This window comes from Anolis sagrei, chromosome 4, assembly GCF_037176765.1.
Source record: "Anolis sagrei isolate rAnoSag1 chromosome 4, rAnoSag1.mat, whole genome shotgun sequence".
Classification (NCBI taxonomy): domain Eukaryota; kingdom Metazoa; phylum Chordata; class Lepidosauria; order Squamata; family Dactyloidae; genus Anolis; species Anolis sagrei.
Window position 1 is genome coordinate 64,174,636 of NC_090024.1, and position 26,937 is coordinate 64,201,572.

At 37.8% G+C, this 26,937-nt stretch overlaps 1 protein-coding gene across 14 annotated transcripts in view; it reads left to right on the forward strand.

The window, feature by feature from the left end:
- The window catches only part of PTPRM (protein tyrosine phosphatase receptor type M), a 529,398-nt gene that overhangs the window by 317,180 nt on the left and 185,281 nt on the right, over positions 1-26,937 (forward strand). For 8 of the 14 annotated variants that reach the window (XM_060775055.2, XM_060775057.2, XM_060775056.2 and 5 more), the window contains exons 12-14: positions 11,589-11,862; positions 12,857-12,893; positions 20,335-20,409. In XM_060775055.2, coding sequence (XP_060631038.2) covers positions 11,589-11,862; positions 12,857-12,893; positions 20,335-20,409 — 386 coding nt within the window. The remainder of the gene's footprint in view (positions 1-11,588; positions 11,863-12,856; positions 12,894-20,334; positions 20,410-26,937) is intronic. The other 6 variants (XM_060775063.2, XM_060775070.2, XM_060775065.2 and 3 more) reach the window with 1 other exon arrangement.

A 26,937-nucleotide genomic window follows, 5' to 3' on the forward strand; every position in this document is an offset into this window, starting at 1 on the left:
TGAGGAGCATTTCATTAATATTTAGAAAAGAAACTTCAGGCAATTACACTGTGAATAGCTACATAATCCTGTACATGTTTACGGAGAAGGATGCTCCAATGTATTCCATGGGACTTACTTCCTGGTATATGTGGATTAAATTTCCAGTGCCTCCTTTTGCTTAAATTGAGGTCTGCTGTAGGCACTTAGGCCTAAATTAAGTTGTTTGTCCCAGTAAAAAAAAAAAAGCCAATAGAATCAGTGGGGGTTGCATTGGAATTGACTTAGCATTGAACAATTGGTAGATGGGAATTCTCCTGCCTAGGATATCAGAATTGGAATTAAGCCACTTTCCGCATTGATCTCTGGGCTAAACTAGCCTTATTTCAGGGATGGGCAGAGTTGTTATTAAACTACTGCTCCCAGCAGCCGTGATCAGCACAGGTTATGGGGAGGGATGCTGGAAGTTACAGCCAGCAATGTCTGAAGGGTGATACGTTTTTCTCCCTTGTCTCATTTGGATTTGGACCTGCATTGGAGAATCTATTTTCAATACTATATAAAGAAGAAAAAGTTCTGCAGTACTAGTTATCTCAAAATGTGAAATTGAGTAGTCTCTTCAAAAGAAGATTTCATCTTTGCAAAGTGCTCTGAAAATGTATTACATTGCCAAAACCCAATAGAAGAAACCTAATCAGTTGGTAAGAAACAGGAACATGACTGGGTTGCTGTGAGTTTTCCAGACTCCTGACGTTTTGCCTGCATCGATGGCAGGCATTCTCAGAGATTGTGAGGTCTGTTGGAAACTAGGCAAGTTTATATATCCGTGGAAAGTCCAGGACAGTAAATAAATAATAATACTCACAAAACAGGAGAATTCCAGAAAGAAAACAATCAGGGCCAGTTAACACCCCCAACAAAGGATCCCCAGGCAGCAAGCAGCCAGACCTTGAAGCTGCAAGGCTATGCAATCCTAAGCAAGGTGGCCAGTTGCACCACCCATACTTGCCTCAAACAGACAAGAGTTCTTTCTCCCACCCTGGACATTCCACAGATATATAATCCACACTTGCTTAGTTTCCAACAGACTTCACAGCCTCTGAGGATGCCTGCCATAGATGCAGTCAAAACATCAGGAGAGAATGCTTCTGGAACACGGCCATACAGCTCGGAAAACTCAAGGCAAACAGCTTGGAAAACTCACGGCAATCCAGTGATTCCGGCCATAAAAGCATTCGACAATACAGGAATATAACTGTTTATTGATTTGGTTGCTCTAGAGTTCAAACAAGCTTTTGAACAGTACCAAACCATTGTCACACTTGCGTTTATTGAGAATCTAGCTATACTGCACACATACTTAGGAGGAATTCTCATTTATCATAGTAGGACTCACTTTTGAATAAATATGACTAGAGTTTAAATAAAATGAATCAAAAATGCAATAATGTTCAAGTAGGGTAGCTGACATAAGAGAACCATGACACTGAAGAGCCTAAAACTCTAGCAAACTTTTAAATATCTATTTTTTACTAGGTCATTTATACAAGCCAGCACTTGATTGTCTCAGATTAGATCTCACTGAAGTAGTAAACCGATGCTTGGACCGTGCAACTGACATATCTTCTAATATTCCACACATGAAAAAGCTGTAACCATATATATATCAGAGAGAACGACCCTTTCATCATCGCTCTCAGCTGCCTCCAACCCCGCAGCTGAACCCGTGTGCCCATCCCTCCACCTCTGCCAACTTCTGTCAAGACTTAGATCAAGACTTAGATCTTGCCAACCCTTCAAACTCATCACTGGAGGTGGGTTGGTTGCAAATGTCCCTAATCTCCTGAACATGGGTCCAATCCAGCTCATCCTCCTCCCCCATATCACTCCCAGACCCATCACTCCTTTCAAACCCCATGAAGTCCTCGTCCTCTGTAGGAGCGCGATACGCTTCCTTTGCAGCTCTTCGTCGGACACTTGTTCGCGAGTAGCCCGCTTGACTCCCCTGCTTTCCTCTCCATCTCCCATTTCACAGTCGGAGAAGCCCTCAAAAGTCTCAGAATCACTCGGAGCCATGATTGTCTCTCTAATCCGCTTTCGCTGCTGCTCCTCTTCCAACACCTGCGCAGTCCTCTTCTCCCTTCTACCAGTAGTAGTAACGTTACCATTACGCTGAACTACAACACCCCAAGTTACAAACAAGATAAGTTATGTAGGCTTGTTCTTAATTTGAATTTTTATATAAGTCAAAACAGGTACTTTTTAAAGTATAACCACATATTTATAGATATAGATACGCTGCAATCTTTTGCATGGCTGCAGGAAAATCCATGCTGTTTTACATGAGATTACAATGTATGCTTTGGAGTCAACATTGAAATTACCTTTAACTAAAACGTAGCATTGAAAAGAGAAATGCACTGGCAAAGATATGCAGCCTTTGAAACTCCCAGGGCTCTGCTATAATCAAGATATCATATAAATAAACAAGCATTTTCCCTCCCGGAGGAGGTGAATAATTGGTCTCGATCTCATTGCAAATGCCCTTCTAGCAATGTGCAGGAGAAAAATTTCCTTCACCTTCCACAGATGATACACTCTCTTTACAGGGAAACCATAGGGATTTCCTGTCTGTGTACATAGGAATGTTGAGAAAAAGCTTTGCTTGGATCTCTTTTTGGCAGAGAATCCCCTTTGTAAATAGTGACTTTTTAAATCTTTGAAAATATTCATGTGAATGGTTGGGCAGCTACAAAGAAGCTTAAGGGTTTCATGTTGGGTTTTTTTTTTTAAGATGCCAACCCCCCTCCCCTTTTTTTTTTCTCCCCCGAGACTGGGAATGTAAAAGTAAATCTTATCCAAGCTTACTTGGGAGTTTGTATTGGGCATTTATCTCTACAGGCTGAAATTAAGCCATCTTTTATTACTTCCTCCAGTAAGGCTACTTGGGTATTTCATAGAAGTTTATTTGTGGAGTCTATCTGTGGTAAATAATATTTTGGCCTGCTTGCCTATGCTTGGCCCGCTTCAGAGATTTATTGTCCCCTGAGTTTGAATGAAGAGCATCAGCTTCTAGCTGCTGGTAAATATGTTGCAGAAAGATAAAGAGAAGTGCTTTAAGTCGTGTTTGCAGCACTGATGTTTTTGAACAGTGCAGGCCCATTCTGAAAAATCTATCTTCCACTAGCAGCCTATAGTTAAGAAATTGGATGAACTGAAGTCCTAGGAATTAGCAACCATTGTGTCTCTCCAGTTCTTGTTAACTTGAATGTCAGTGTTGGAACAAATGTTCTGCCAAGGAGGCTTGTCGAACACAGCTTCAGTTTTCTGCCTACATATGATTGTGACCTGCTTGCTTCTACTTAAATAACCAAATCGTTAACAGTTTTAAGGGGAAAGTGAGGAAATATCATGTAACAGGAACACATTGCTACCTAGAGCTTGGAGAACAGCATACCATAGTTACTTTCTGAAGGAAATTAAGAAATAGAAATTCAATCAGTTGAGACTTTTTAGAAAAAAAACTGGATTTTATCATATTGGAACAGAATATGTGTCCCTACTACAATCACTTAGACTAAGGGAATCCATATTTCAAGATGCGTCTTCATTTACAATTGATGTCCACATTATTTGAGATAAAAGGCACAAGAACCCTGTGAAAGTTAAAAAAAAAAACATCAATATAGAAATTGCTGGATTTTTTTTTTACCTGAGATAATAACTCTGTAGGAATTTTTAGATTTTCCAGCATGACTCTGTGATCTGCTGGAAGCTGACCTTCCAATCCCATTTGAGGACATATAGATTCCTAGAGAGGTATTATTTATAGACCTAGGTCCTCTAGCAAGATCAGATGAAGCTGACTACCACATCACACTGGAGGACCTGGAGATTCCTAGAGAAAACTCAATATTCAAATCCACAAAGGTCAGAATTGCAAATGTGGATGGATAATTGTATGTATTCATCTTCTAATCAGAATGACATACAGGTAGCTACTAGAATGAGCTACAAATAATTAATTGAACAACTACTGCTTTCAGTCTTACAATCTGAATACGACAACATACAAGGAGAAAGAGTGGGGAAGAAGAAGGAAAACAATCACATTCAGTAGCACATGAAGCACTATTGTTGTTCATTCATTCAGTCGTCTCCGACTCTTCGTGATCTCATGGACCAGCCCACGCCAGAGCTCCCTGTCGGCCGTCACCACCCCCAGCTCCTTCAAGGTCAGTCCAGTCACTTCAAGGATGCCATCCATCCATCTTGCCCTTGGTCGGCCCCTCTTCCTTTTGCCTTCCACTTTCCCCAGCATAATAGTCTTCTCTAGGCTTTGCTGTCTCCTCATGATGTGACCAAAGTACCTCAACTTTGTCTCTAGTATCCTTCCCTCCAGTGAGCAGTCGGGCTTTATTTCCTGGAGGATGGACTGGTTGGATCTTCTCGCAGTCCAAGGCACTCTCAGAACTTTCCTCCAACACCACAGCTCAAAAGCATCGATCTTCCTTCGCTCAGCCTTCCCTAAGGTCCAGCTCTCATATCCGTAGGTTACTACAGGGAATACCATGGCTTTGACTATGCGGATCTTTGTTGCCAGTCTGATGTCTCTACTCTTTACTATTTTATTGAGACTGGACATTGCTCTCCTCCCAAGAAGTAAGCGTCTTCTGATTTCCTAGCCACAGTCTGCATCTGCAGTAATCTTTGCACCTAGAAATACAAAGACTGTCACGGCCTCCACATTTTCTCCCTCTATTTCGCAGTTATCAATCATTCTTGTTGCCATAATCTTGGTTTTTTTTTAATGTTTAGCTGCAACCCAGCTTTTGCGCTTTCTTCTTTCACCTTGATTAGAAGGCTCCTCAGCTCCTCCTCGCTTTCGGCCATCAGAGTGGTGTCATCTGCATATCTGAGGTTGTTAATGTTTCTTCCAGCAATTTTCACCCCAGCTTTGCATTCATCAAGCCCCGCACATCGTATGATGTGTTCTGCATACAAGTTAAAAAGGTTGGGTGAGAGGATGCAGCCTTGCCGTACGCCTTTCCCAATCTTGAACCAGTCTGTTGTTCCGTGGTCAGTTCTTACTGTTGCTACTTGGTCCTTGTACAGATTCCTCAGGAGAGAGACAAGGTGGCTTGGTATGCCCATCCCACCAAGAACTTGCCACAATTTATTATGATCCACACAGTCAAAGGCTTTAGAATAGTCAATGAAGCAGAAATAGATGTTTTTCTGAAACTCCCTGCCTTTCTCCATGATCCAGCGGATATTGGCAATCTGGTCTCTCGTTCCTCTGCCTTTTCTAAACCCAACTTGAACATCTGGCAACTCTCGCTCCATGTATTGCTGGATTCTTCCTTGCAGGATCTTGAGCATTACCTTACTGGCATGAGAAATAAGGACCACTGTACGGAAGTTGGAGCAGTCTTTCGCATTTCCCTTTTTTGGTATGGGGATATAAGTTTATTTTTTTCAGTCTGATGGCCATTCTTGTGTTTTCCATATTTGCTGGCATATGGCATGCATCACCTTGACAGCATCATCTTTTAAGATTTTAAACAGTTCAGCTGGGATCCCATCGTCTCCTGCTGCCTTGTTGTTAGCAATGCTTCTTAAGGCCCATTCAACCTCACTCCTCAGGATGTCTGGTTCTAATTCATTCACCACATCGTCAAAGCTATCCTCAATATTATTATCCTTCCTATACAGATCTTCTGTATAGTCTCGCCACCTTCTCTTGATCTCTTCAGCTTCTGTTAGGTCCCTGCCATCTTTGTTTCTTATCATACCAATTTTTGCCTGAAATATACCTCCAATGTTTCTATGAAGCACTATACTCGTGTAAAAATGATGTTTTCTCAGAATATGTGTCCCTACTACAGTCACTTAGTCTACAAGCACATGCACACCACACTGAAGTCCTTTTTACTTTTTACTTGGTGGATGGTAAACTAATCAATAAATCATGCAACTCTAGGATTCCAGAAAATATTCTTTTTTCCTCCCTGCTGCCGTGAAATTAATATCCTCAGTGAAAACAACTGTATGAGACTGCACTGATCCTGTAATTTTAGTGGTGTTTAGATGAAGGCTTTCATGGCTGGAATCAGTGGATTGCTGTGAGAAGAAACCGTTACTTTGTGCCCAAAATATCCTGTAGCACAGGAAAGATAGCTAAGTCTGGTGTGGCCATTTGTTTATTTGTTGTTGTGTGCCTTCTGTCAATATGGTTTTTTTGGCAAGATTTGTTCAGAGGGGTTTTCCATCGCATTCCTCTGAAGCTGAGAGTCGGTAACTTGCCCAAGACCACTAAGTTTGCATGACTCAGCTGAGATTAAACCCTGATCTTCCAGAATCTAACATTCAGATGTCTTTGCTGTTTTTTTTCTTGGTCATTTGTATGCTTCATGGAAAAAAACTAAACAATACAAAAAGTACAAAGCACATATCCATATTTATGAAATACTTATGATCTTACATGTGATAATTGTAAAAAAAAAGGAGTGGGATAAATAATTTTGTTCACATTATATTAATAACATTTGACACTTTCTGGCTTGGATTTTGTTTCATATTTCAGTTGAAATGCAAAGGCATAGCTTTAAAAAATACTATAGTACTTCTTAAGACAAATGGAAAATATGATTAACACACTGGAGAGATATAAAGATCTGGTTCGGTGATTACTGGTTTTATCAAGTTTGAGTCTAAAGATTTTTTCTGCCTATAGTCTCATATTATATATTACCAGGAAGCATTTCCAATAGAAAGATTTAAAGAGGGGTTTTATATTATGGCTGTAATTCAAATGATCTTATAAAATTCATTAGCAAGATGATCTCATTTATACAAATTTAAAGCACATAACTCATAAAATGCTGTCAGATTTCTGTTGACCCAGGTGCTTATAGTGTGTTAATTTACATCAGGGAGACAGTCCTGTGTGGAAATGGGGCAGCAGACAGGATTTAGCCATTTTTCATTACCACTTGGACTTTGATAAAGGGGAACAGAAAAGAGCGTTGTGACCTTTCAGTGCTTAAATTATTAAAGAGCAAATAGATTTGAGGTCTGGTTGCTCACAAATCTAATTTGTCTTTCACAGTAAAGATGAAAAGATATTTTGGGTTTCAAATAGCTCTAGTCAACTTGGTTCTCCCTTTAATGAGTCAGAGGATGAATTCAGGTGTTTAAAATGCATTGTGCATGAAGTATTACTTTGTGTAGCTTAACCAGCATGGTCTGATCAGAATATAACTAGGCAAACACCAATTCCACTGTAAATTTTCAGCAACCATTAGAAATGAATTCCTATCTCTGTGATTAACATCAGGTTTCAGTCATGTCATGAAAATAATGGATGTAATTAGAGAATGCAAGCTAATCAATATTTCTAGTCACTAGTGGAGAGCATCTACAGCAGCGTTTCTCAACCTGGGGGTCTCAAGGAGATGTTGGGGTGTTGCCAAAGACTATCCGAAAACACAGTATTTTTCTGTTGGTCATGGAGGTTCTTTGAGGGTAGTTCAGCCCAATTCTATTATTGGTGGGGTTCATAATTGTAGGTGATTGTAGGTGAACTAAAAATCCCAGCAACTCCAACTCCCAAATGCCAAGGTCTATTTTCCCCAAATTCCATTAGTGTTCACATTTGGCCATACTGAGTATTTGTGCCAAGTTTTGGCCAGATCCATCATTGTTTGAGCCCACAGTGCTCTCTGGATGTAGGTGAACTATAACTCCAAAACTCAAGGTCAGTGCCCACCAAACCCTTCCAGTATTATCTGTTGGTCATGGGAGTTATGTGTGCAAAATTTGGTTCAATTCCATCATTGGTGGAGTTCAGAATGCTCTTTGATTGTAAGTTAACTATAAATTCCAGCAACTACAACTCCCAAATGACAAAATCAAGCCTCCACAACCTCACCAGTATTCAAATTTGGGCGTATTGGATATTTATGCCAAATTTCATCAATTGATTGAAAATGCATTCTGCATATCAAATATTTACATTGTAATTCATAAGAGTAGCAAAATTACAGTTGTGAAGTAGCAACAAAAGTAATTTTATTGATGGGGGTCACCATATCATGAGGAACTGTATTAAGGGGTCACGTCATTCGGAAGATTGGGAAACACTGATTTATAGCATGGGTGAAAAACTGTAGGATGGGTTGAGTTAGCCATCCAAGAGACTTTAGAGGGCCACACCTTCCTCCAAGAGCCCTCAATGAAACATGAGGCATGTTTTTGGACCTTCCTGGGTTTCTAGATTGTAATGTGAGATATTTGAAGCAAACTTTTTTTTGTGAAAAAAAGTAATAAAATTTCATTTCCACCCCTGGGAGCGTCCAGCAGTACTCAAAATAAGTGGAAATGTTATCTACATCCTTTGAGATCATTTGGAGGTGGGGGGGGGGGGCATATCACCATGACTGATGATATCAAAATAGCCAAGAGGTCCAAGAAAACAAGCAAAGCACTCCCACTATTCTTTCTCAATGTAAATATTCACTAGTTCAGTAAAGATATAGTTTCAAGAAATCTGATTGAAAATTGATTCAAGTTATCTATTCCATTGAAGAATGCCTAGACCTGACCAACAACCAGTAGTTAAACATCTTGCGTTAGTTGGTGACTGGCAGATTATTGTTAAGGCCTTCATGATCTCATGAAGATTTGTTCATCTCTGCAGCATGGGTAGAATGGGATTCAAACTGGCCAGATTTGTATTTGCTTTAAACTTTACAGGGTGTAGTGTAGACTTAAGATTAGAATGAACTTCTTGAGCAATCTGCTTACTGACTAATGACAACCAGCCAAAGTGCAGTGAAAAGGCCAGAAGTTCTGGCCCAGCACACCATGAGACAATACTGCAGACCATATATGTAACTTGGCTCTGTTACAGGCAGGCCAGCCTCTGAGTGTGGCTTAGATTTCAGTGCAACACACTCCGATTGCATAAGGTAATACCCAAATGGTAAATGAGAAGATCATGTAGTCATGCTTTCTGGATCTTTCATACTCCCAGTGTGTTACAAAGAAAATTAAAAATGGATAGGAGAAAATAGGTTCTCTTTTGAGTTGTTTTCCATAGTGCCACTGTCAGGGACAATTCAGTTGATGAATACTGCTTGTTCACAAATGTAGATCATCACCAACTGCCTGAGACGAAGAAAGTCTTCAGTCACTTTTCATTCAGCCTTCATTAGCAAGGGTTAACAAGGGGCAATGGTGTTCAAAGTTCAAACTCGGTCCTTGATTATTTATTTATTGTTTCCAAAATAGACTTAATATTTTATTTACCCAATTTACTTATATATAAGTCTAGAAATTTTAGTTTAAAAAATCAACCCAAAAAACCTGGGTTGACTTATCTATGGGTCAGTGTGAGTACTGTACCTTAACTCTTTTAAAAAAAATCCTCCTCAGCTCAAAGTAGTGTGACAAAAGGGAAGAGGTTAGTCTACCCCAGGAAAACCTTAAAAATCACTGACACCCCATTACTCTCAGGCTTTTATGAATGTCTTGGAAATACAGGTATTGACTAGGAACAGTTGGTCCCCAAGTCATAATTGGTGCTTTCCCCTCTCCACAGAATGACCCCAGAATTATCTACAGATCATATCAGAATATATAATTTTGGCTCTAAATCTGCCTCCAACTTATATATAAGGTAGATTTATACATGCTCTGCCTTGATAAGCTTGCAACAGTAACAGAGTGCTGTTATTTTGTTGTTCAGAAACTTCATGAGCAGAACATGTGAATAATGCCTTTTTGTCTGATCCTCTCTGAACATCTGGTATATTATTATGTGGTAGGAATTCTTTTCCAGGCTAGCAGTTGATAAATTTTCAAAAACACCTTGAAATGTTGCCTGCTGTTATGTTTTTATGATAAAATTTTGCATGTTTATATATCCTTTATTGCAGAGGTGGGTTATTGCAGCCCATGGATGATATTCACAACCAAGCCCTTCTTTGTGGGGGGAGACTCACTCAGTGTTTCAGAAAATTTTTATTTAAGGAAAAATAATAATCATAATTGCCACTGAATACTAAATGAGGTACAGTCACTTGCTCAAGTATAACGGGGATTTTATTTAACTAGCAAAATTGCTCAGTTTCTCTTCACTAAGCACTGCCAAGCTGTGTTTCACAAGAACAGCGTACTGTATTTACAGTCAAGGTACCCAAACCTACAATTCAAATGTGGTGCTAATCAGTCTAGCTATCTCAGAAGAAGTAGATAGGATGCCCCACTAAGAGTTTCCCAAAGGTGAATTTTGTATGCCTTCTTGCCTTCCTCTGAGACTGAGAGTGTGTGACTTGCCCAAAGTCAGCCACTTGATTTCCATGGCCCAGTGAGTGCTCAAACTCCCAGGAGTGCTTGTTCAATACTTAGATCACAATACTACACTCACTTTCATAAAGAATAAAGGAGCATTCCTGTGGAACTCTCTACCCAGTGACATTTGATTGTCCCCCTCCCTCCTGTCCTTTAGAATGAAACTCAAAACCTGGTTTTGGAGCCAAGCATTCAAACAGGCAGCAATTTAGAATGAGATCCAATTTGTGTGAATGATAATGGACTGACCCAGACTATGATTTCAAACCTGCATGATTTAAACAATGTTTTAGTAATTTTAAAGCATTAACAAATTGTTTTAATTGCTTTTATCATTTATGACTGCAGATGGCATTGAATAAATGCCTGTTGTGATGCCGCCCTAAGTCCCTCTCCGGAGGTGAGAAGGACGGGATACAAATATGCGAAATAAATAAATAAATATGAATGCCATAAACCAAGGTTCCTCCAACCCAGCCTGCCAAATTATCCATTTTGGGACTTATCACTCAGAGAAACATTGTGAACAGGTAGATTTGTGCCAATATAGATTTCACAAACAAAATGAGAGGCACAAGGGAGAACCACCTCCCTTATTAAGAATTCATCTTCATTAACAAAGGGGATTTCAATCCAGTCATCAAATTTGGCTATTAGGTTTATCTCAAAACTACTCTGGTCAGTTTTCTTCTGCTACTCTTTTTTCCCATCTTCTCAAATATTTAAATAATATTTATTTATTTTCCCATATTCTCGAACACTGTTTTGTTCAAACAGGGCAAATCTCAAAGTGAGAATCTACAGCCTTATACCTACTTTCCATTCTTCAAGATAGTTATCACTTTAAAAATGCATACGATATTATATTTGGATGCATCCAAGACTTAGCCTTGCTCTTAAATGCTTTCTGGTGAATATTATTTTCTTTATGTATATTTAAATCAGTGGTTCTCAACCTGTGGGCCCCCAGATGTTTTGGCCTACAACTCCCAGAAATCCTAATAGCTGGTAAACTGGCTGGGATTTCTGGGATTTGTAGGCCAAAGTACCTGGGGATTCACAGGCTGAGAACCACTGATTTAAAAGGACGTAGGAACACATATTTTAACACTTAAATCTTGAAAATTTACTTTATTTTACCCTACTGCTTGCTTTTAAGCACAATATGTATGTTCCACATAATTTAGATTAACATGTCCTTTCCCCCCCCCCCCCCATTCCTTGTTTCTCTATCACCCTATCCCATTTCTTAGCGTCTACCAAATCGTTGTTGAAGAGGAACGTCCCCGCAGAACCAAGAAAACAACTGAAATCTTGAAATGCTATCCAGTGCCAATACACTTCCAGAATGCTTCTCTTTTGAACTCTCAGTATTATTTTGCAGCAGAGTTTCCAGCCAACGGTATTCAAACTGCTCTGCCTTTTACTGTCGGTGACAACAAAACTTACAACGGCTTCTGGAACACTCCTCTGCTCCCTCATAAAAGTTATAGCATTTATTTTCAAGCTCTCAGCAGAGCCAATGGGGTAAGTTTTCAGACAGAGGTTTGAAGCTGTATCCAGGTGTGCTGTATATACAATGCCAAAAATACAATGGAAAAAGAGATTGCACTTTTTTCTTTGACTATTCACAATATCCTCTTATTAAAGATGGGCAAGGGGTGAAGAAAAGAATCATGAATTTCATTTTCCTGCCAATGGAGACAAACCTAGCAGACATTCCTTGCAAAAAAATATGGCATTCTGTCATGTTTTCAATCTCACTATCCTTGGTACATTATTTTTGCTTTTCCATTGTTGTCTGGGTTATTCAACTGAATTACATTAGTTTACACCAGGATGAAAGTCCATATTTCCTCTTGCTTGTCCTGACTTAGATATATGTCCTTTCTCTCTTAAGCTGTGTAAGAGAAATAAGTTGAAAACAATCAAAGTGAAAAGTATGTAAAATGTGTTTCCATTTTATCCAGCTGATTCTACCATTGTTTTCCATTTTCTGGGCAGACCTATCCAAAGCCCTTCAACTCCTGATAAGCTTTGGCTGACTCCCTTGACAGCAAGGAAATGTTTTCTGCCAGATACCATAATAGCCCCTCTTTTACAGTGTACTGACAGTGCAGAAATGTGAAACACCATTGATTTTTGCTTGCTTTCTTACATTGTCTAGCATGTTGCTTAGAACTATGTAACTGACAGTAAAGAAGAAGAAAAAAACCCAAGGTCAGAGTGTTGTCAGAGGAGGGGGGAAAGTGCAGGTATCATGTCTAGTAACATCTCATTCATCTTCTAGGTTGATGTTAAGTGAAGTATTGATGTTACATGCCCAAGTGCATTTTCCTTCTGTTGTCTATAACAAGGAAATGAGCTGAACTATTGCAAGATCTTATTAAGCTAGAGAACAAACATGGAAAGCTTATGTTTTCCTTAGATCTTAGAAGCAGCTTCAGCAGACACAATACATCTTTTTTTAAACTGTGGATGCAAACTGGCAAATGACCTTTTCTTTCTTTTTCTGACATAGGAAACAAAAATTGACTGCGTCAGAGTGGCCACAAAAGGTATGCTTCATTTGCCTTTTTCCACTAACCTTAAGTCTGCTGACCTTTATTCACATTGTTGAACAGATATGTGTGATTCTGTCATGATACTTTGAACCTTAGCAGTTTAAATATAAAAGCATGGTGCCAATTTCTTAAGTTTGTTTAGTTGCAAGAACACAGCCTTATTATTCAGCAATTAATTTTTCTGATAGTTTGCTATCATACAAACTTAAATTCACTAGGACGTAGAGCAACCAGTCAACTTGTTCATGAAAATGGCGAAAGTCTCTTTTCTTCATAGTTTAAATATCTTAATAAAATTAATTTTTAAAAGTTGGGATGCAGACTAACCATGAATAATAGAGCTCCTGGTATCTAAATATGATTCTGCAAGCAGTTGAAACAGTTTGTACTCCTTGTTTCTCCATCTGTGTTTTGGGCATGTTTTTCTTACTGAGTTTTTCCAAGAATGTGGGATTCTTGCACTTTTATGGGACATTTTTGGACAGCATTTTTTATATTGCATTGCAAATCAGTTTTGTACTCCCTGAATTGCAGATTGCCTTGTTAAGCAAGGAACTGTTCTTAGGAATAAGAAAGTTGAGAAATACCCGCAATGATCTAGATGGCAACCAGAGTAATTTTTCAGAAGCTCTATTGACATTTCTCAGACTACTTTGTTGACAATACCAGTAATCGTTCTGTCCCATGTTATGTCATATAATATGCCTGCTGGCACAGTTATAGGCGTTTTCTCTCATTTTTAAAGAATAAGAAGGGTAATTTTTAATTTTGGAAGAAAAAGGTTGTATATAAGACTTACTGTCAACAGCCTGTTGAATGAAAGTGGAATGTGCCGTACAATATATGTATAACTGTAAAGGCTGTTATGCATAACACATTTTTTTTAAAAAAATGAGGATTTTACAAGATGATTTAATAAACTTTGTATGGCAGTTGTTTAAAGAGCTACATTCACCTCCCAGTTTTACTTATTTATTTAGTTAGTTACAACATTTCTACCCCACCTTTCTCCATCTCGGAGGGGACTCAAAGCGGCTTACACTTAGGCAGCTATGCAATGCCTTCAAAAGCAATGTACAGTTAAAATAAACATTTAAATATATGCTTAACATATGCTACTGATATTTCGTGAAACTGTGTATTATTCCTGATCTTGTAGAATTTTGATCGTTTTTGTCCTGGTAGTTTTTTAAAGAATGAATTAAGTAGAGAGGGAAAAATGGCCTCAGTTTAATATAAATAAGTAGACTGATTTATTAACATCACTTGGCAATCTGTGTTACAAATCTTTAAAAGTCATTCTGCCATTTGTTTCCCTGTTTGATAAGCTCAACTTTTTCATTCCTGTGCTCAGGAAAAAAGGTTATATTATGCCATAAAATAGCTACCATAGCAACAAATGACATCAAAGTAGCCTCTTAGGGGAATGCAGTGAAAGAGGTTCAACTTTTATTTAAAACATATGCCAGTTCATTTTGTGTTGTGAAAGTGTATTTGTGAGTACTTTAGAATTTCTGAAAAGGCTGTACATTCTCAAGTGTTACCCTGTGTACGGTAATCCTCCGAGCTACAATTTAGGACTGAAAAATATTCAAAATGGTCTCAGGAATTTTCTGCATTTTTTTTTTTAGAAATATTACTTTTGTTGAATTATGTATAGGATATACTGATTTACCTAAGTGCTGAAAATCTAGATGATGAATATGGTGCGTCCGTATTTGCCATAGCATTTTCGTTACTTTTCTTTCCATTAAGAAGAGGGCTAAGGCTGAACTCTAGTTTAAGTTCATATTCTTGGAACAGGATTCTGTCACTTACTCTTTCTGTCAAAAAATCAGATAAATGTTTTATCTTAAAAATGTGTCAGAATCTTGTTCTTAGTATTCTAGTCAGAGGAAGCATTGAGATCCAAATTGAAACAAGAAGGAGCTAAAGTCAGGAAAAATCTAATTCCATGGTCCGCACATGACTTCAGAGTCAACCAGGAAAGTGTGGATGTGTGTCTAGACAGAGGAATTCAAAGCTAGTTGTTGTATCAAAATGAGAAGATGTTTTGAAATGTACTACCATTATGATTATCTCTAACTGAAACCCAACTTTAGTAGTTCACAATCCTCTTAGGATATTGGACTGGATAATTTTTTTTAAAGTCAGGAATTAATTCTAAATTGTCAAAAGTGTCCTGAACGAGAGAGCTGTTGAATGGTCCAACACGCTTAATGATCACTGGAAGGAGTTTTGGGACAGAGTAGTTATTCCGACATAGAAGTACCTGAAAAAGAAGGGAGCAGGTACAGATCCTACGCAAAGGCTGATGATAAGTGACTGAAATAGTTGAATTCAGAAGCTGTGAGGACTAGCGAGGAAAGGAATACTTCAGAAGCAGTTCTGCAGGGTGTCTGATTAGACTAACAGCAAGAGACAGTTGTCTGCAGAAAAGCATCAGAGGAGGGACCTAAGTGGTGATTTCTTTGCTGTGTCCCTGGGAATATTTAAACTCATGAAACTAATTTTAACTCACATTTGAGCTACTTTGGATCCCATTTGGGAAAAGGCAGACTTTAAAATAAAATAAATTGATGATAATGATGATAACGGTGGTGGTGATAATGGTAATGAAATCAAAGTAAGTCCTACATGAAGGTAATTCATCTCACAAATCTGAAGATCTGCAGTAAAAGGCAACTGACAGACTTCGTTCATCTAGTGGGTTCCAGGCAAAGGTAAAACCAGAGGCTCATGAAAACTGCATAGTTTTGTGCTGCTTTTCCATGATCCCTAGTTCAGGGAAGGACATTGAGAATTCTTTGCCAGAGAACTCCCATGCCTCACCAAACTACAAATCCCAAATTCCTGTATGATTGAACAATGAAAGTGAAAGTGGAATAATAACACAACAGTAGTGTAATGTGAATGGGATCCTGGTTTTCCCTATAATTGTGTTATACGACTGGACTTCCAGTTTGCTTTCTGAGACAGTGTGAAAAGCCACTTTGGTGGAGGTAGGGATTAAGTAATTAGTACTGAACTTCAGTTATAAATTCATGCATTTATTACAGTACCAATTTATGTAAATAACTAATAGAGTGTTTCTTATTTATTATCTTCATAGTATATAAATAGCATTTAAATACATACAAATATATTTTCAGTTTTTAAATAAATCTGTTGGTTTATCTGGTGGCTATATCTTGCATCCCCCCTACTGTATAATTTATGAATTATTAGCAATTTTATAGTAGCAGTGGGAAATCAAAGAATAAAGTGGTAAAGATATTTAAGAGAGGTATTTATAAAATGAGGTAGAATTAGTGACTCACATGCTCTATACTTGGCAACTATCACGGGAATTAATTCTTAATCCCCCACAGTTTGTTGTACGAAAATATCCCTACCTCTTGTCAAAATGTCAGAATTGGTGAATTCTAGATAAAGAGATATATTGTGTTACCTAACAGGTTAAAATAGAGAAATTAAGGAAATAAAGTCCCAGAATCAAGAGAGAAGTTACAGTTTTCCCACACAAAGCGCTGGTACTCCCTTCCTTTACCTCATAGATAATCTGAATCCAAATTTGGAACATATTTATTATGTAAAGAAGCATACGAATAATGATGGCAATTAAAGTGATTCAACAATTAGAATTTCGTTAAATTACAATATGATATTTTAATCCTCAGCTTCAATATGCACACGTAGCCATACTCCAAAAGATATCCTCCTAAAAAGTATTTGTGGTCCTGTCTAAGTCCTCCTGAGTTACTCTATGTATTTTTCCATCCCAGCTATAGTCAAAATATAGGATTTGATGTTATCCATGGTTTCTGGTATCCCCAGGGCCCTTGGAACATGTCACCTGCAGATCCTAGGGTTGTACTATAAGTCATTTTGTATTGATAATAACTAATTTCAGTCTTAGTGCTTCATGTCTGGCTCTCTTCATACTTGCCTGCTGAGGCAGATAGCCACACGAGTGTGGAACAATGAAAGAAAAAGCAAAGAAACATGTTAAACCACTGAGCTGCTGAACTTGCTGACCGAAAGGTTGGCGATTCGAATTCGGGGAACAGGGTGAGCTCCCGCTGTTAGGTCCATGCCAACGTAGCAGTTTGAAAACATGCAAATGTGAGTAGATCAGTAGGTACCTCTTTTGTGGGAGGGTAACAGCATTCCATGCAGTCATGCTGGCCACATGACCTTGGAGGTGTCTACGGACAATAGATAATTTAGAAACTAGAAGGACATAAAGGAATATTTAGCTAAACATGGCATAAACAACAGTAAACTCCTTAGATGACAATGATATCATCCCTAATCAATAAAATAAATTATGAATAATAAATACTATATTATTAAAATACAATAGTAGCCAAAATTATTTTTATAGTTCAATTTCATGCCTGCAGGGTACATGTTTTCTTATTCTGAAGTCAAAAGAAAATGTCCTATCCCTCTCTCCCAATGTAAGACCACAAGGTCTATGTCTACTGTTTTAACTTTGCAGATAAATGAGAGAAAGATACCTTGTACTAACAGTGCAGCCACAATTACTAAAAGACTGTTTCAGAATTGCGTAGAGATATTTCAAAATATTATGCAGCAGCAATTTTGAACTTAATTGTCTGCAGATGTTGGATCATCTCATTTCCTCACTCAGTGCCACACATCTAACTGCACCCAGGCTGGTCTATTTAAATTTACAAGCCTTCATATCATCAATTTCCTTAATTTCCATTGGGTTCTGAGATTTTTCCTTCATTACCTTTTCCAGATGCGGCAAGCTTGATCTGAAATGTTAAAAGTTGCTCTCTCCCACCCAAACTCAAATGCAGTTTTTAACAGTAACATTTATACATGGAACTTCTGGAAAGGAAAGAAATGTCTCAATAATGCAAATGTTGAACACCAGTACATTCCTCTTTTGAAACATTGTTCACTTCAAGGCTCGTTCATTCATTTTCTTATCATAAAAGGACCCATGCACATGACAGTTTTCTGCCATAAATAGAAATAACTCTGATATGTAAGGAGAAATGAGTATCTGTTTTCTTTAGGAGTGCTTGTGAGTTGATTCAAATTTAGAGATGCTGCCCACAGTGAAGCCCATGACCTCTTCTATTATTGCAAATACATATTTAGAATTCGTATTGCATATGTGTAATTTTAAAATTAAATCTGAACTTTTAAAACCTTGTATTTTAATGAATTTCTATATTTAAAAGTTGGAATAATAATACATCATAAAGGATAAAAATCTATCCATAAAAAATAGGTAGAAGGCGCAGAAGCCTAAATGAAACTTCTGTCCCGCTGCCACCTCCATCTTAATCAGTGGTGGAAATATGGTCTCAGAACTGGACTGGTTAATGATAACAATGCATCGTAAAAGCTTCAGAAGGAAAGGAATGTTTGTGGACCATTTGTTTCGTGGCAGTTTAAGTTATTAGTTTTAGTAGAAAAGCCAAAACACAGTAAGCAACGCTCATATTTAATTATTTACTTATTGTAGCCCACCTTGCTCTACTCCGAAGGGAACTCAAGGCGGCTTTACATATGGCAACTATTCAATGCCTTTGAACAACAAACAGTTAAAATGCATTAAATTAAAAAATTAAAAATGAACATTAAATGCACTTTAAAACATATAAAACATTGCAATCACTATTAAAAGAAAGGCAAGTACTGTGTAATATACAGTACCTCTTACTCTTTGTAAACTGTTGTAGGTTCTAATTCAAGGGAAAGGCAGCTTATAAATGGAATAAATAAGTAAAATAAATCAAGAATTTAAGATTAATATATGTAATTCCTTTTCTGAACACTTTATAAATTGACATAATTCACACAACAGCTGCCAGGTTTTGTGAATTATTTAAGTAAATAAATAGAAATGTTTACTTATTCTACTTAATCGTAAATCATTGTGCCAACATTAAACTTTTGTGTCCCTACAATTTTTTTAAGTGAAGGGTGGAATAAGGGTGTGGAGTGATGGTATTTAACCACACCCTCATGCTGTTTTTCTGATGAAATTATGCCTTCCTCTAAGGCCCCTTCTACACTGCCCTGTATGTCTCCACTGCCAGATAATCTGGGATAAAAAGATAATCTGGGATCAGATCCTGGGATATAGGGGCAGTGTGGAAGGGGCCTAAGATGCTAGCTACCTCCTTAGAACTCCCATGGTGCTGCTATTTCAACTTGCATTGGATCCCCACCTGTACATCTAGCAAGTTAGTGGCCCATGAGCCATATCTGCTATCCTGAATTCCACCTCCCCCCCCCCAAAGTTGTGTTTTATTCTTCCAAAAGGAAGGTTTTAAGAAAAGCTTTTTAACAAAACAAGTCATTTTTTATTTTATTATGAGAGTCTGATGTGGCTACTAGGCTGCTGGACCCTGGAACTTGGCTACCCAGAATTTATAAAAGAGAACGGAGAGGCATTCGTACATTCTCTTGTAACCACTAGTTTGGTTTTTGATAGTTCAGGAAGTCTTCATTTCATATTCATAGGCATCAAAGTAAACATTTATAAGATTTTTCAATTTAAGGAATGTAAATGTGATATTTTATGATATAAAAATAATATTGAGGTATCTTTTGAAAGCTAATTTACAGGTTTTATATTACTGACATTATGAAAATGTTGCAGCAATATACATAGGGTGAAGTTAGTGCTGTTGAACTACTACTTGACTAGTATTTCAGTTTGGGTGCACTACAAATCTCGAATGTATATGATGCATCCCATTGGATGCTACTGCTGTTTAACTACTGTTTGACTAGTGTTTTCAGGTTACATGATAAATCCTGAATTTCTGTGATTCACCAATTAGAACCACCATATAGTTAATTTGATATTTTACATAATGTGTTTTAAATTGTTTTGTTTATTTGTTATTCATTTTGTTATTTAAAGCAAGAGTCATTTGGAGCTCATCAGTAAGTGCCAAAGGATACTGAAGGCTGGACACATTATTACGTTTCCCCATACAATTAAATGTTATGAGTACTTAACTGGGTGGAGAAAAGTTGATGGGAACTGAGCTGTGCATATATGGGTTAGTGAGCAGCCATGTCTATAATTACAGTTTTCCTTTTTTTTCATACAGCTACAGTAATAATAAAAATGGTTGCCATCTTTCTTCTGTACAATCCAGTGTGCAGCGATCTTTACACAAAGGGTTGTAGCCCTAGGCATGTTTACAATTACATGAGGAATTTACTAGTGCAAATCTCTTCTAACCAACCTTTCCGCCTACCTACCTTCCTTCCTCCTTCCTTCCTTCCTTCCTTCCTTCCTTCCTTCCTTCCTTCCAATTTGTGACAATTTGAAACAATAAAAATGGAAGAAATTGTTTCTTGCTAGCTTAGCTTCAGTCTGGCTTTTTTTTCCCCTTATGCATGCTGACCTGGAAATCTTCCTTTGCCTTAGCTGCGATAATCGTGACTCAGCTTACAACACCATACATTCGCATCGCCCCTGCTGCAGGCGACGACCAACTAACAGGTCAGACACTCAAGTATAGACAAGTCATCTTACCCATTTCCATCTCGCTTTTTGGGCTTGTTTCCATCTTGCTTTGGGGGTTTGTTTTCCTTTGCATCCTTATCATCCTTTTCTTACAGTTGTTTTACCATGTTGTAGAATTTGCCATTGTGCAATTGGCTGGATAGCAAACAGTTAGAACACATGTATTCATAAGCGCAAAACTATTCCACTGCATGTTTCATTGTGTATTTCAACACTGACTTGATCCCTTTACAGCCTTAATTTTTTTTAAATGTCTATCCTGACTTCAAGTGGCTAATATATACTTCACTACTTTAATATAGATGCATAGGTTCTCAGTCAGAACTCTGTCCACAGCTCATGGAAAGCAAGATTTATCGGGTAATGCTGGCGTAAGGGTTAGGTGATCATTTTAGTGAGGTGGTCTATAATGCTCAACAAAAAAAGGAGAGAGAATTATGGAAAACTGGGAGAAGTTTAGGCTCCGTTTAGCACCCCTTCCCCTTCACAGCCAAACCATTCAGCAACTTCTGGGTGACTATTTTTATAAATCCCACAGAACTTACAGGAAAAGAAGGGTAGGGTTAAAAAAAAAACTCAGCTTCTGTCCACTGTATTAGGTAGATCTTTAAATCAAAGTGACAACATTTAAATACATCTCAATGTTACTGAATTTTTACAAGACATTTAAGTAATGTGCAAACATTTAGCTCATAACATAGGCTTAGAAAATATTTTTTTCATATAAAAATCTGAGAAACTGTTAAAAGTTTTAATATAGTTCACTTAACTCTTTAGTATATTTGTAATGTGCCATTAGATCCAGAGCCCATGGTGCAGGAGTGAGCAAAATCTTGGAGAACCCATAGTTTATAGCCTTTGAGCCATGCAGGCAGTTGGGGACAGGACCAATAGGAGAGACATTTCACCTTTAAAATACATTGCTTAGTGTACTGTTTTAATGTTTTTAAAGACATTTCAAAATCATGATTCGGTTTCTGCCTATTCTAGTTTTGTTTTTAGCTGGTACTCTATAGCCCTCAGACATTGACCACTCAAAGTCATGGCAGTTGCCTACCCCTGCCAAAGTAGGGTGCAGATATTGGAATCCAAACTTCTCACCACTACAAAATTTATGTTTCCTTGTTAAAATCATATATCTGCGATAAACCGTTTCCCTCACTTTCTTACACAATGATTTCCACAACCAGGCGCCAGTGCTGGAGAATGCAATGCTAATTACTATTCTATTACTCCTTTACCCCAAAAGACTAAAGACAGAAATCTGTGTCTTCCCCGTTTCTAGTTAGTTTCTGTCATATTTCTCTTACGGTCCTCTCAGCTTCAGGTAGCCAGCTGAGGAAACCAGTCAGAGACAATTCATAGTTGTAGTTTCAGATTTCATAACAAGCCATTTTTTAAAAGACTTTGGAAGCTAGAAACAAATGGGCAAAGATTGTGGTTTGTGTCTCTTTAACAAACCATGACCAGATACATGTGCACATATTATAACAAGTTAGATTTCAACAAACCAGTCCATGCCAAAATCCAGTATTAACAGAAATAGACTGCATACTACTACATACTAGAATCCCAATGGTTTTTTTAGTTGTATCATGATACGGATATTAAAATATTAGCAAAGGTTTTTGGCAAGGGACATTAAAGAATTTGCAGTCCACTACAAAAGGCCATGCCTCCAGATAGAGAATACAACACAAAGTGATTTTTTTCTAAAAGGGTTATGTAATTTGCATTGAAACTATTTCTTTTCAAATACACGTGCAGAAAAAGCAAGTAGAAAAGTATTGTGTGAATTCTGAAGGCTGATTTTTAATTAAAAATCATTTTTTCTATAGTCATACCTATAGAGTATAGAAAAAAATAAAGACAAAAACATGAAAGAAAGAGGAAATGAGAAGAAAGAGGAAATGAGAAGCTATTTGAAGATACATATGTATGTGTGTGTGTGTGTATGTGTGTGTATATATATATATATATATATATATATATATATATATATATATAAAGCTAAAGTGCAATACCATATCCTTAGCCTAAAATAACAGACGCTAACTAAAACAGTAGAAACTAATAATGTGAAACACAACTACTAAAGAGCTCCAATCCTCAATTCAAACTGTAATTAAAAATGAAAGAAAAACAGATAATTTTACCTTAAGAGATCCAATCAAAGAATCCCAATAGACACAAATTAGTATATCATTAAATGTTGTTGCTCAAATATATCCATAAACAGTTTCCAGTCTTCTAAAAAGTCTTCAGTCTGCAGTTGCATAATTTGTAAAAAAATAATTCTTACTCATATAAGAAAATACACAAAAATATCTTTCCTGATGTGCGCAGCCAGAAAAATTGTGAAATTTCTCATTCTCATGGATGAAAAAAGTGAAAATTTACTTCCCAACATAGTAGACATGTACCTGTTTTTGCGGTCCTTAAACACAAAAATTACCAGGCAACTGGTTATGTAACTGGAAACCATGTTTTCTTCCCCCCTTGTACATCATTTATAATTAGATTTCCATAGATACAATATTGAGCTATAAAATGACACCATAGTTGGTGTGATATGCAGATGCAGTCGTTATCTAGCTTTTGCATAGGTACTGTAAATGAGTAGCTGACAAATGAGAAAGAGGTGAAGTTGTCAAATTTATGTACAATTGAAGTGAAGCTGTCTTCTACTTTTCTAGTGAAGAACCATTTCCAACTTGACCAGTCTATTTACATTCTAGACTAGCTTGTCCATGTCTGCTAAACCTTGAATGTTTTATCATGTGAAAATGAAAATATATTAAAATCCCTATGGCAGTGTCACATCTATAGGTAAAGATATTCTCCAGACTGGCTGTGGGGGTCAAGGGGTGGTAGAGGATGGCTTTCAGTTTCATTGGAACTTTATGTGGCCGTTGTACATAGATCCTTGGAAGATACTGCATATTCAATCACCTTTTTCTCTAGGCCATATGTGCAAAGCTTGCACGTCTTATTTTTATTTGTCCCCGTGATATAAACTTGGAAATAATTACATATTTGTAATAACTGAAGACAAAGAAGGTCTAGGATATTTTTCCTTGCCATCAGAATAGCAGTATTTGTCTTAGAAATGAAACTTTGTGGATTAGCAATTAGTTCCAGCAGTTCAAAACAGAAAGGGTGTTTCATCACAATTAGAACCAGAAATATCAATTTTCTATACTTAAAACTGGCATAGTTACCTCTTGTGAATCAAAATGTTTATGTGGAAACAATTCAAGGGATTTTATATTTTTGAGACGCTTGTGACTAAATATGGAAATTCTAATATTTGTTTTTGGTGTGTTTTGCACTAATGAAGCCAGCAAAATTTTATACACATGAGTTTGGAAGTGTATAGTTTAGTCCAAAAATTGTGTTTTTAGGATTGCTTTACACTGGTGTACTTCCAAATCATCTATAAAACTATTAAGCCCCTCACCAGTGGCATCAATACAAACTGTTCTCTAAGCAAGCAACCAATAATCTAAAAGATCTCAATATAAAGAGTTACAGAAGGTAGAAAATAGATTTGAGAAAATAAAAATATTGCCAAGAATGAATGTCATTTGAAGACATAAGGAAAAAGGACAAAGGAAATTTATGAAGAAGGAATTGTTTTATGTTGAAAGAAAAATTACTGGGATTGAAAAAATTGTTATATTACCTTTTGAAGATAGTTAAACTTGAAGTTGCTTCCAATTTCTAACTGAACTGTTTTGAAAGTGTCTTGTCATTACTCATTGAGTCCACTGACACTGACCAGAGCAAAATGAGAGAAGTCAGAAGGGAAAGTAGGGCTCACCCCTTGCTTTTCTCCTGCTTTCTCTGATTGCTCTGGCACTCCACCAGCATTAAGTTGATGTAATGGGTGACATCTACCAGCAGTTTTGCATCTGGTAGTCACTGCTGAGCTGTGAACAAGAGGGAAACTGTATGTGCCAAATCAGGATGGCCATGTAAACAACTGCTGCTGTTTCCAAACCAGAACTGGTCTGTCTGTTTACACTGTCACAAAATCTGTGACTTTTTCAAATATTGGACAAAACTGTATTAAGCAGCTTTGGTGGACATTAGGGTGATTGGGACCCATGTATCATATGTCTATTCACCCGCCTCCCCACATCATTTGGCCCATGTAGATGGGCCCGTAGACCAAAATACCACATACGATGTGTCGAGTTGAACATTTAATGATGAGGGGAAACTCCAGCACCTGACAAAAAGCCTTATCTACTCCATTAGCATGCTTCTCTTGAACATAAGTAGTCTACCTTCTCTATCTGAAAGTAGCACGAGGATGACTTTTTCTTTCCACAGCATCTTTCCCTCTTTTATATTAAAGAGAATTTTCTGCTTGAAGAGGCAGCAGACAGTAGCTGCTAAGCACCTTTAGTGAAACATGATCTAAATTAGTACCACATGGTTTGTTGCTGAGGCAGCTCTCAGCTTTGTCAGCTAAATAGCAGAGAGGTTAGCTGAAAGTAGCAGAATTGATTAACAGATAGATATATAATACCCTGGAAAATAAATTCAAAGTTCATACACAAAAATCTTTTTTTTCCCTTGCTCTTGATACATATATTATCAAAAGTTGTTAACTGCCACCAAGTCAACATTGACTTGTAGGGACTCTGTAAACGAGAGACCTTCATGTCACCCTGTTACCAATAATCCTGCTTAGATCTTGCAGACTTGGATCTGTGGCTTCCTTGATAAACCATTATCAATTTGCAAGGCTTTTTTCCTGCCTTCTACTTTACCAAGCATGTTCATCTTTTCTAGTTTTATTTGTGGTTTTGGCAGCCCATGTTATCTATAAAACTTTCTTATAGCACCATACTGTAATCAGGAAGGGGGGCATCCCATGGAAAGGAATTCAGGAGCAACTGAGAAGGTTTTCTCTTGTGTTCTCATTAAGCATACCTATGACAATAGTTGGACCAAGAGAATGGCCTCTCCTGTGGATCTGAAGACTCTGGCAGATTGGTATGGGGAGATATAGACCTCATCTACACTGGCCACTTAGGTCGCTTTATCGTTGGATCAGCCCGCAAATGGCTACAAAACATTTGGGGGCTGATCCATAGTAATGTGACTTTCTCCTGGGTTAATGTAACTTAAAGTGAAAACCTAAATCCTGCACTAGGATTCGGGTTCTACCCCAACTTAGGGCAATCCAGATAGCTGCAGCTGTTTCGTAACTGTAACCATTTGCAGCTATCCAGGAAGCAGTTCTCTGGTCCCTGCCCTCAGGCAGCCAGAAGACATGGGATGGCTGTTCCATCCCACCTCCTTCCATGTTGCATGACTCATGATGGTGGCTGGGAAGAGGGAAATGAGACTTTTCCTCATTCCACCATCTATTGCAAATCACATCAAAGTTATTTTAGTTATTGCTTTTTTTATTGTGTGTAAACCGCTGTGAGTCGCCTTCGGGCTGAGAACAGCGGTATATAAGCAAAGTAAATAAATAAATAAATAAATAAATAAATAGTTAGGACCATGGTTAGAGAGTCCATGCCCAGTGAGCTTCCACTAAACTATATCAGCCAGAATGTAGAACAAAGCACTCCAGGTTTAAAGGCAAATTACAGAGGTTTATTTCAGTTTGACCAAAAGGGATGCAGGTACCAAGTCACCAGTCAAAACCGTACAAAACCTTCACAGAAAATGCAAGACATTTTATACACTTTGACAGCTATTCAGACTTCCCATGTCTCCACCTGATTGACTGAGAAACAAGCTAGCTAGGATCCACACAGGGATTGGCTAAACCAGTGGTTCTCAACCTGTGGGTCCCCAGGTTTTTTGGCCTACAACTCGCAGAAATCCCAGCCAGTTTGCCAGATGTTAGGATTTTTTGGGAGTTGAAGAGCAAAACATCTGGGGACCCACAGGTTGAGAACCACTAATGTAGGGTAAAGATGTCTTCAGTAACAATGGTCAAAGTGGTTCTTGGACCAAGAGAATGGCCTCTCCTGTGGATCTGAAGACTCTGGTAGATTGGTATGTGGAGATATAGACCTCATCTGCACTGGCCACTTACAAATATCTTCCATATGAATCAACAATACTAAATAATGGTTCTTTTCTAGGAACAATTCAAAGTGCTGCTCACCACGCAAAAGTTTTATGCAGCTTAGCTCTAGACAAGTGGTTTTCAACCTATGTGTCCCCAGATGTTTTGGCCTTCAACTCCCAGAAATCCTGATAGGTGGAATACTGGCTGGGATTTCTGCGAGTTGTAGGCCCACAAGTTGAGAACCACTGCCCTACATGGTGAGAATGATCACTGTCTGTTTTTAATGTCATTTCTGGTTCTTATCTCATATGTTATGATCCAAACATTTTTTGCAGTTGTACATATTTTTTCCATTACCTCCCTTTTATCTTTGCTGTCCTTGGATCCCGAACTAAAGATTGACATGGCTTCCAAATTGGATGCACAATCAAATTTGCATCAGGAATTGCAGCTTTTTCCGC